Genomic DNA, 11500 nt, shown 5'->3' with positions numbered 1-11500 from the left:
GGCCTCCGCCGGCCGGGCCCGTCCCTCCCCAGAGGCCCCGCGGCCACCCCCACGGCCCTGGGCTTGGCCCGTCCCGCCTCCCCGGCCGGCGCTGTTCCCTGTGGGAGGGGGAGCGGTGCGTTGTCAGCCCCGCGGGAGGGGCGGCCTGGCTTGGTTTCGTCCTCGTGGGGAGAAGAGGGTGGATTTCGGGCCGCCTTCTCCCCGCAGCTCCGAGTGCGGGTCGTCAGGCGCTTCTCGGCAGCTGTCAGCGCTAAAAATGAACCGTAATGGACTCGCGATGGGAGCCGAGGCCTGGGGTCGTCGCTTCGGAGCGATTTAGTGGGGAAAAATCCAAGCACTGTTAAATTTGCTCTTTTAGCTGAGACGGAGAAGGATGAGAGAGGCAGTATCTCCCATCTCAATTTAGAATTACTATTGTTTTCATCTTTACTAAGGTCCCATTGTAATTTGGATGTAGTAAAGTTGGCCAGTCGTGGTAAATCTTGGCCCCAAAAGTTCCTTTTCAGTTCCACCTCCTCTAAACAGCTTGCCAGCTTGACAGTTTTCTGACAAAGGATATATTCAGAGCGAGCATCATCTGCTGCAGATGGTGTATCCCAGCTTTTTACAAGGGCCTGATGGATCGAGAATTTCTCCTGGTCTCAGTAGTTACACTTGCCTCACAGGGTGAAAGGCATTTTCAGAGATAAGTAAATCCAAGTCTCAGCTGGCGACACTTTAAGTTGTATTAAAAATAGATAAGTGTCTCGGTGTGTTCTCTATGAAGAGCACAGCTCAGCTGGAGATCCCGCTCATCCTGCAGGTAAAGGCTGTGATGCTGAACTTGCAATCCAGTGCCAGGAAAGACAAAAATCGAGATGTCATTGCACTTCTGGCTGAGGTGCACAAGCTTATGGTAGACCCCTTACCTGGGAGGACAGAAATAATCTTTTGACAGGGTAATTTGAACCAAAATAATAGTTTCCCCCTTGCCAGCCTCTGCCTGAGGCTGTCCCCAAAGTGTATCATAAAATGCCACTTCCTCAACACTGAGGTGAATGAAGCTATGGGAGTCCTTTTCTCCTGCCATCAGTGGCACACAGATTTTTCCCTGCCTTTGGAGCAGAAGGTCACAAATAGTTTCTCAGGCTTCCCTGGGAGCAGCTGACTTCTAAGCAGGGCCGTACACAGCCATGCTCAGCAGTTAAGGCCTGATTTTTGTTTTTTCCCTTCTTGTTCTGTGTGTCCTGAGCTGACCCCTAAGAAACGAATGTTCAGTCTCTGCCCTGGCCTCTCCCTGCGCTGCCTGCCTGGGCGCTTGCTGCCTTGCCGGGGCTGTTTGCCCACCACAAAGGATGCCTTCCTTAAGAGAATGCTTTGGGGTTTACCGCTTTAGAAACTGGTGGTTTGGGAAGGTGATGGATGAGATTACAGGCTCCCTAGTCCTGTAAACATTTGCTCGATGTGATTTCGGCTGTGTGAGTGTTCCTGCCGGTGTGAGACTGTGTAAGTGAGATGTGAGACGGCTCATTTGAGGAAGAACCTGCCTGTGTTTAAATGCTGCACAGTTAGTGCCAAAGATACTAGCCCCTTAAGAAAGGAAGTTACTTATTCAGGTTATTTGCACTTCCATTTTTTATTTTAATGACCATCGGTACAACACAAACACTGAGCAGACAGCAGAGGAAAGATCAATTTGATAAGATTCAGTGTTTCTCTGTGCTTTGGGATGGGACGTCATGTAATGGTTAGCTAATCCTGCTGCTGTATCCTCCAGCAAAACAAAGGACAGAGCTTGACATTCTCAGTTGTGCTCAGGAGAACCCAATTCCCCCATGCTACCTTTTTTGGTTTTCATTTTTCTTTCTAAAGGGGAAGGGGGCAGAAAGCTTCAGACCTTCTTACTACATCAAAAGAAAAAAGGAAAACAAGAACACACCACCCCTGGTTCTCCCCTTTGCATGTTATTCGTAAGGGTACAGGTAAGACATTGGATTTTCTGTTTTCCTTTGTTTTGCACATTTGAAGTTCTGTTCTTAACATTGTGTTCACGCAGACCTGTGCGTTATAGTTCCTTGGGTTTTGTGGGTTTTATTGCTTTCTTCTAAATGTAGAGGAAGGGGAGAAGAAGTCTTAAGACATGACAGTGTTTAAACTGCACCTCATGCAGTTTTGTGCCCCCCTGACCTCACCTACCCCAGAGACACGCAGCCGTCTGGCTGTGCAGTAATCTCTTTGCACGACTTCACAAGATTGACAGGCTGTCCTGCAGCTTCAGGTTTAGTAACATATTTTGCCAAGTTTGCACAAAGTCTGGTTGGGCATATGAACATGTACTATCCTGCAGTGTTCATAAATTTAAAAAAAAGAAAGGCCTTCAAAGGCACACATGCTTTCCTGTGTGCTAGTCCCTTTGATTCTGAGATTTCTCGGAGTAAGCACTGTGAACCTCGGTGTTCCTGGCCTGCCTGAGATTGTTTTGATATCTGCAGCACTCTGCTTAATCAACACTTCAGATGCCATCCAGCTTGGAAGCTGTTCCTGCCATGACTGGTGGTCTTTAATCTTTAATAAACTTATTTACTTTCCTTTTTTTTTTTATTTTTTGGCGAGTTTACATCTAATTTTGGATCATTCTAAATTTTTACCATATATGGTCAGGGCTTCTTTTCAAACTTGGCCAAAATGAAATGTGATGATTATAGAAAAATGAATTATGGAAGGGAAACTAGGAGGGCTAGTTTGTTAATCCCCATTGTTAGTAAGTTGCCTTTTGCTGTACGCTGTATCTCAAACTACACAAACACCAGCTTATTTTCCCAGGGAGTCCCTTGTGCCCAGTGGATGTTCTGATACATTGGTGTTTAGAACTGAATTCTGTTCATTTTCTTTCACCGTGCTGTTATATATTTTCTGCCGTGTGTCAGAAACACCACGTATGATGAATATCTTGGCTTTAAGGATGTACTTAAGATGCCTTGAGGGCAAATGTGTGCAGTTCAGCTTTTGAAAAGTCTCTCAGCAGGATTTGGGTTCCAGTGTCTCCTTCCTGATCCCTGCTCTACAAAGGAGGGATAACAATATTACTTTCCCTTTTCAAAGTGATTAGAAGGTACAAGTGCTAAGTATTTTAATCCATTATGCAATCAGTTGCCTATTTTTAGTACCTGAACCATTTTTAATGTTCTTTCTACAATTCAAATGTGCTTTTATTGAGGCTGACAGAATGAACTGTTTCGAGCATTTAAGCCAGAGGGACCTGTCAGGGACTGGTTTTACATAATTCTTGTGAAAGGTGGTGTACAGCACGTAAAGATCAGAGAACTGCTGCGAGGCGCTTGTGTATTGAATGGTGAGAGATTTCTCTAAAAATCCCAGTATTTCAAACTGCATGAAAGTGGGTGAAAAATGTTTTAAATGCAAATGATAGCTCTGCTAATGATGGTATTTTTTCCCCCCTTTTCAGTAGGGCTGTGCACCTGCAACTGGGACAGCCATGGAGAAAAGTGGGAACATTCAGCTGGAGATTCCTGACTTCAGTAACTCTGTCCTGAGCCACCTGAATCAGTTACGCATGCAGGGTCGCCTGTGTGACATTGTGGTCAACGTGCAGGGGCAAGCTTTCCGTGCTCACAAGGTGGTGCTGGCTGCCAGCTCGCCCTACTTCCGCGACCACATGTCCTTGAACGAAATGAGCACTGTTTCCATTTCTGTCATCAAGAACCCTTCTGTTTTCGAGCAGCTCCTTTCCTTTTGTTACACCGGTAGGATTTGTCTGCAGCTGGCTGACATCATCAGTTACCTAACAGCCGCCAGTTTCTTGCAGATGCAGCACATCATAGACAAATGCACGCAGATTCTCGAGGGAATTCATTTCAAAATTAATGTGGCAGAGGTGGAAGCAGAATTGAGCCAGACCAGGACAAAGCATCAGGAGAGACCACCGGAGTCTCACCGGGTGACGCCAAACCTAAACCGTTCTCTGAGCCCGCGTCACAACACCCTGAAGGGGAGTCGCCTGGGCCAGGTCAGCACAGTGCTGGACATCCGGGAGCTCAGCCCCCCCGAGGAGTCCACCAGCCCCCAGATAATTGAGCAGAGTTCAGACGTGGAAAGCAGGGAGCCCATACTACGAATTAACAGAGCGGGACAGTGGTATGTTGAGACGGGAATGGGAGACCGGGGGGGACGGAACGACGATGATGTCCGGGTGCTGGGAGGAGTACGCATTAAAACGGAGAACCTGGAGGAGTGGCTTGGGGCAGAGCATCAGCCGTCAGGAGAAGATGGGAGCAGTGCCGAGGAGGTCACGGCTATGGTGATCGACACCACGGGCCACGGCTCGATGGGCCAAGAGGCTTACGCATTAGGGTCCTCTGGGGCCAAAGTGGTCAGGCCAACCAGCAGCGAGATTGACAGGTGAGTTTAACTTAATTACTGACCTTGGCTGCAAGAGGAGATTGCACAAGGTTTTCACTTGGCTGGGTTGGCCACTTTGGAATGCTTCCCCCTTCTATTTCCTGTGGCCATCTTAAGCACAAGCACTGAAGGAATCTTTTTGCTGCTGTTAGGAAGTGTGTCCGGTTGGGATTGTAGTATTTTGGCCGGGTAGTGCTCACACCAGGTATGAGCTAGCTTGGGAAATCAATGATTAGCACTTAGAGGTACATAGGTTGGAGTCTCTACTTCTCAGTGTTTCAACTGAGGTGGGATTTTTATCTAAAGATGTTTAGTTCAGCCCCAGTAGATACCAGGCTCAGCATCGGAATTAATGAGGTCACATACACTGTGTGTTATGCAAGGTGTCATTGCAGTGATGCCTTCTGGCCTGAAAATCTGGTGGTGGTTCTGTCTGACAAACAAGCCGGTCACCAGCTGTAGGTCAAGAGAAATTTTCTTCCCGGTGGTGCAGGACAGCAGTGGGTCATGGGTTCTTCTGAAGCAGTTGAAGTGGGGAGCCCATTGGCCTCCGCTGTTGCTTTGATTATTTGAAAGAGCAGAAAGCCTTTATTGAAAATAGGTGGTGAAATCTGCTGTGTTTTGATTCTCCATCCATCTGCTTCCCCTCCACTCCAGCATTTGCTTTCTTGCCCTTAGCTCAGACCAAAGAACAGTTCTGATAAAGGGCGGATCTGTTGTGTTTGGGGGGAGGTTGTATTTCTGGGGTTTCCTTTCACATCTGCCTCTCTTCTCTTCTAGCTCAATCCCTCTGGTCCCATGGGGGAACATCTACTTGGAAGCAGTGGATATTCTGTCCCTTGTCACTTAATAAATCAATCAGTGGGAGTAATCTTGATCTGGCCCTTGGGAGAGTGATCCTTTCCTGGTTCCTAACTCTCTTCCATGGATCAGCTAGCCTTGAGCATCTCTTTTTGTGCTCAATATCTGCTGCTTCCCACCTGGAGTCCATCACATCACTTCTGTTTCACACTTTCAAAGGAGAGGAGGGTGAGGGTGGTGAATGAGAGGTGCCCTTAGAGAAAGGTTTTCTTCTCCTGTTGTACAGTTCCCGAGTCACTGGGCCCATATCAGTTTAACTGCAATAGCAACTGAAAAGCTCCCTGTTACTGAACTGGAAGCCAAACGATTCAGTTTTATTTTTCAGATGTTAAGACTGAAACCACAGACTAGTATGACTTGGTTTTTCCTTTATACTTGCACTGTTCCGCCTCCTGTGTGTTAGCTGGTGAGGATGAAGAGATGCTATACAGGTGTCTCTATTGTTCACCTGTTGTTCTAAACACCATAGTGACCTGATCCCCATTAAAAACTCCGTTTACACTCTTCCCCCACCCCACAGATTTAGCCCTTCTGGCAGCATGGTTGCTGTGACTGAGCGGTACAGATCAAAAAGCGAGTCTCCCGGGCGGATGGATGAGCCCAAGCAGCCCAGTTCCCAGGTAGGCAGATCAAGAAGTTTGCAAGTAAATGTTGGCATTGAAGGTGAAGGGGACTATGTTGTGATGAAGTGTATAAGATTTTATATTTGCAAGCAATGCTGTGTGTGAAACAAGGACCTTTTACTGTTGCAAAGGGTTTAGTTGCTGACACCGAGAACTTATGCCATCGGTGTATGATTTTAAACTGATTTGGCCAGATCGCTGGAAAACACAAGGACTTTCTCTTGTTGTCTGAAGGCATAAATATCAACCCTCATTCTGGGCAGGCCACCAACTCCTGAGGAGAAACCTCCAGAGTTGGATCTGCCCTGAAACACTGGCAGCGAATGCCTGAGCCAAGAGAGGAGGTGTTAGCTGGCTTCTGTGGAAGACTGAGGGGTGACAACAGCTGAACCTTTCCATGCTAGTGCCAAAACCATTCCAAGAAACCCCCCAGGCACTACACCAGTAAACCTTTAGGGTGGAGTGCCAAACGGCTGTGGATTTGTCCAGAGGTCTCTGTCTCATCCCCAAGGGACTGTTGTGTAGCAGAATTGGCAATGTAGAGTAGCTCTGAATTTGCTTTCTTGGGATACGGGCACAATTTTGGGGGTAGGAGGGAGAGATGTGCAGAAATGCAGGAGGACAGTGGGCTATAGGGTGCAGAAAAGTGGGACACGGTGGTAATATCTGTGCCTATTCATTCTTAACTAATTTTTTTGTTGTTGCATACAGTCAGTATCACAGCACCACTGTAGTGCAAGTGTATCACCCAACACTGTAGAATGACTCTTGTGTGCCTGGCAGATAAGTTATGTGTTGGTGCATAACCAAATTACTTTGCTGGAGGCAGGTGAGGAGTTACCAGGTTGCTTTGTCCTTGAGTAAGACCAAGTGAAGCAAGGTGAAAAAAAAATAACAGTTGCTGTCTGCTAACTTTGTAATACACTTTGATAAAACAAAAGATACCTTTTTGTTCCAATTTCACTGAAGCTTTGTTTTGTGTCCTCAGAATACATCTAGAAAATTTCAGGTCAAACTAACCCTCCAGGGCAAATGTGACATCCAAAGCAATTTTAGCTCTATGTACAGAAAAGCTGCTATTATTTCTCCATTGTGAGATGGCCTTAAATGTAAAACCATAGGCCACCACGCACACAGAGAAGTATTGTCACCTTCCACTCTTCTGCTATTGCCATATCAATACTAAAAATACTCTGCCCATGGTCCCTGCACAGTGGCAGTGGTAGAGTGGAAAGAAAGTGCCATAGCTCTGTGCATCTCCTGAGCAGCTTACCAGTGCCTGTACAGCAGCACCTACCTGCACAGCCCTGGTTGCCAGAGGACAGGCCCTCCTGTTGTTACACTGGTTGCTTGTCCGTGTTTGGCATCGGTGGGAAACTCTGTAAGACTTGGGAGTGCAAATACTGCATCCTCCAGCATGGAGGCATTTGGGGGACTGTTTGTGCTTGTTCTCACTACAATAGCCAGAAGTGCCTGCCCTAGAGCCCAAGCTTGAGGCTCAGGGTTACCCTTGGCTCTTTGTCTTTCTGGCTTCAGAAAATAACAAGGAGCCAGCTGGTCCCCGCTGTGTGATTGGGGCCAGGCGTGCCAGCTCTTTGGGCTGCAGATCTTCCCCTGCGGGGACTGCGGGGCTGGGATGGATTACACAAACATTTAGGCAAACATGATTGATTCTAAAAACAAATCCTGAATGACACCTGCATAAATACCTGCGTAAAATGACACTTGAAGAATTTCAAGTACGATTTGTAGTCTATTCCACCTTTGTTTTACTGCAAGCTCATCAGTTGGCTTCTTTTTTTAACCTTTAGTAAGCAAACCAGAATGTGGTATACAGTATTGTAATCAAACTAGCCCAAGTTTTAAAAAAGTAACATGTATTGACATGTTTGATCCAGAACTCAATTGGTGGCTAAGTGCCCTCCTGACAAGGGCTGTCTGTTCTTCCCTGGATCTAGCAAATGACTTGGCAGAAGAGGCTGCTATAGCAGAGGTTTCTAATTGATTGCTCATTTGTCTTCAGCCCCAAGGCTTGTTAAGCACTTAAATGTGTGCTTGAGGTTGAAGACATTAATGCTGCTGATTTTGAGGTTTGGCACAAGCTTCAGTGCTTTACTGGCTGGACTGGGGCCTGATGTTCTTTCCTTCCTTGTTTTAGGCTGCTTGTTACTGAAATCTCTGTTGCTTCCTTCACAGGGGGAGGAGTCGGCCATGCTTGGAGTGAGCGGTTATGTGGAATATCTCCGGGAGCAGGAGGTTTCAGAGCGCTGGTTCCGGTACAACCCACGGCTCACTTGTATTTACTGCGCCAAATCCTTCAACCAGAAAGGCAGCCTGGACCGGCACATGCGTCTCCACATGGGCATCACACCTTTTGTCTGCCGCATGTGTGGGAAGAAGTACACCCGCAAGGATCAGCTGGAGTATCACATCCGCAAGCACACAGGCAACAAGCCTTTCCATTGCCACGTCTGTGGGAAAAGCTTTCCTTTCCAGGCCATCCTCAACCAGCACTTTCGCAAGAACCACCCTGGCTGTATGCCTCTGGAGGGGCCTCACAGCATCTCCCCCGAAACCACCGTCACATCTCGGGGGCAGGCAGAGGAGGAATCTCCTCCACAGGAGGAGGCTGTCGCTGTGGGGGAGACGGCACAGGGATCTGTGTCCACGACTGGGCCAGATTGAGACATGGCTGCAGAGTCTGGGGAGAAAGGACCATCTTCCCGTTTTTGGCTCTAAAGAGTCAGCACCAACCTGGCAGGCTGGTACTGTAATTAGTGCAATGCCACCACTGGACAGAAAGAAGCTCCCAAGATGTTGCCAAAAGAAGAAATATCTTTCTCTCTCTCTCTCTCTCTCACACACACACAACCCCCACACGTAGTGTTAAAAGTTTTTCTTCCTTATTCCTCCTGCTCTTGGAGAAAAACAAAACAACTGTGTCAATCAACTTCTTATTCAGGGATCAACAGGATTTTACAATTTTTTAATGTTCCGTAGTGATCTGGGACGAGCAGTCATTTGTATTTCTCAACAGCGTTTTTTTGCCCAGCAGCTGGGCCCTGCTGGCCATCAGCCACGCAGAGGCAGTGACCCAGCATGCGGGGCTGCTCCTCGCCATATCTGCTGGTCCAGTTCATGGGAGAGCAGGGGCGAGGGGCTGTTGCCTTTCTCCCTTCCCCAGGTAGATGCCACGTTAAAGAAAACACAAAGACTGTCCTGGTGGAACCTGCCTTGCTCCGAGTCTATTTATCCCTGTCTTATTTTTGGTGTGTCTCTTTTTACATTTTTACTTAAACTATTATTTTAGGGCTTTTGGCTTGCCCATTCCAGGCGTGAGGCCTCAATGCCCCTTGTTAAAAGCGGGCATGGCTAGAAAGCGGTGTTCTAGAGGTCAGCAAAATTTGAAGCGCTTCAGCTACTGAAAGTGAAATTTAGCAGCTGTGATGTTTGCATTAGACTCCGATGCGTTGGGAGAAGGGTTGCAGGGGTCTTTCAGAGGAGGTTGTCCTTCACTGTTGCTGATCTGGAGAGTTCAGAGCACATCCTGACCGGTGTGCTGCCATGCTTCAGGTGTTGCTGAGCTTTAGGAAGAGTTTTTCTGGACTGGCCAAATTGCAGAGTTAGAGGCTGGCTACCAAAGTCGTCCTTCACCCCTGCTCCTCCCTCGACACGCACTTGATCTTTTATAACAGCAATATGGTATACTGAAATACTATCGTCCCAGCTGAGCAATCATGGGTGGTTGCTTTTAAATGTGTTTCTACAAACTAGTTTGATAACTTTTTTATCAATGAAATGCAAAAAGAAAAGAAAACCCTACTTTATTTCCTCATAATGGTTCAGGAAACCTAGAAGTGAATGGTTCCTAGAGCAATCACAACTCTGTCCCCTTGCATGGACTTAAACTTTTATATTCTAAGCAGCTCTGATGTTTAGAGCAAGTTAAGCAAACCCAGAGAGACATGCCTGCATTGTGTATTGTAGGTGTTTGCGCGTGCTTACGTGTTTCATAAACGGAAAAGCATGGGACAGGTAGATAAGTGCAAATATCTTGACATCTTTTGAAGAAGTCTTTTAAAAAATATGCAATACTTTAAGAGTTTTCTCTGGTTCTGATGCCGAGTTGTTCATGATGGAGGGGGAGAATGAACGTCAGGTTGCGCAGATAGGGTTTGGGAGAGGACGTATCGTTGAAGGAGTTCTCTTGAGGATGTGTAACACGTACAATAAGGAAGGACGAAGTTCTGATCCTTAGGGTGATGGGAGGAACAAGGAGACATCGAAAAAGAAATGCACTTCATCTTGCTCAGGCAAAGCAAGCCAGGCGAGTGGTTGGAGCATGGGCTTGGCATGCAGGAGACTTGCCAAGTGAAAATAAAGCTTGCCCTTCAGTCTGACTGCATAATTTTGGGCACATGGAAACATCTCCAGACCTCGCTTTTTTCATCAGCAAACTGAGACTTAGGATCATTTTCCTCCCTCTTTAGAGGGAAGAATATGGAGAAGGGTGATGTGTTCTTGCTTCACTTTATATATTTTTCTCTTTGATAAGTGAGGGGTCTCACTGTTCCTCCCATGTCTCTCTCAGAAAGCAGACGTGGCTCTAATGGTTTTGGGAGGGCGGCGGGGGGGGGTAGCTAGAGTCAGTATAAGGTATGGTAGTGGGAATCATTTTAATATTATTTCTGTACATTTAATGGATGTGTATGTGTATGTATGTGTGGGAATCATGGTGTCTCTGATGTTTTCTTGAACAGTGTTGAAAGCAGTTTAGGCCCATCTGCACTAGAAGATGGAACCAGTTCAGAAGGAAGTAAACTTTTCTTTCAGTGGTTGACTTCCTCAGTGCAGATAAGGCCAAGGTTCGAGAAAAAAGGGCTTGTAGGTCATATACGGTATGGAAAAACCTCTTGTGAATTTTCTGGCAGTGGTGTGGCTACTTGGAGCTGCTTTCCATAGCAGAGTGATGCCATCTTCCCTTGCCTCTCCACTGGCACACCGTGTAGCTCTTCACGGTTGCACGGAAGCTGTGGAGGATTGGATGCCAACTTTCCAAGTGTGAATGCTTCTGTGATGGGTGGAGGCACAGCTTTGCATTTTCACGTCTAACTGCAGCTTTTTCCCCTCTGCCAAAACTGTGATTTCAACTGTGATTTAAGGAGGATGTGAAAAGAACTCTGTCATATTTAATACCTCTGTACGTAACATTTCTATCCGCTTCAGAGTTAAGGCTTACTAACCCATTTGTTTGCTTGCCTCAGTCAACAGGGGGAACATACTCTATTTCTGCAGTTTTCTTTCTCGGAGGGGGAACACATTTCTTTGTTCTTTGCTGCAGCAGAGAAACCTTCCAAATGTGAAGTGTTGTAGTTATCTCCTTGAACCTGCAGAAAGCCCTGGTGCCACTTCACAGCAGAGTGATGTGATGGTTGCCGTGGCCGTTCCCTGCTGCTGCCAGGTTCCCTGTGAATAGCTGTGAAAATAACGAGAATTGTGTTAATACTGTGCTGCTGCTTTGGAGAAAAGCTAAAACTCTTCCTCTCGGGAGGATGACGGATGTGAAGCTGGGAGTGGGAAAAAGCAGAAAGTCTTTTTGCTCTCTTGGAGTGTGTGAA

General features: G+C 46.9%; 1 protein-coding gene across 2 annotated transcripts; it reads left to right on the top strand.

The window, feature by feature from the left end:
* The first annotated feature begins 1855 nt into the window (after positions 1–1855).
* ZBTB37 (zinc finger and BTB domain containing 37) lies at positions 1856–10493 on the top strand. Of its 2 annotated transcripts, none has more exons than XM_026854497.1 (4): positions 1856–1961; positions 3446–4398; positions 5780–5879; positions 8079–10493. In XM_026854497.1, the coding sequence occupies exons 2-4, from the start codon at positions 3476–3478 to the stop codon at positions 8565–8567; spliced, it is 1512 nt and encodes a 503-aa protein (XP_026710298.1). In that variant the 5' UTR covers positions 1856–1961; positions 3446–3475; the 3' UTR covers positions 8568–10493. The 2 variants fall into 2 exon arrangements, with proteins under 2 accessions (XP_026710298.1, XP_026710299.1); XM_026854498.1 differs by lacking the exon at positions 1856–1961 and adding an exon at positions 3228–3331.
* The last annotated feature ends 1007 nt before the right edge of the window (positions 10494–11500 follow it).

The sequence above is a fragment of the Athene cunicularia genome, assembly GCF_003259725.1.
Source record: "Athene cunicularia isolate RWA chromosome 8 unlocalized genomic scaffold, athCun1 chr8_part1, whole genome shotgun sequence".
Taxonomy (NCBI): domain Eukaryota; kingdom Metazoa; phylum Chordata; class Aves; order Strigiformes; family Strigidae; genus Athene; species Athene cunicularia.
This window is presented reverse-complemented; position numbering and strand designations above follow the sequence as displayed.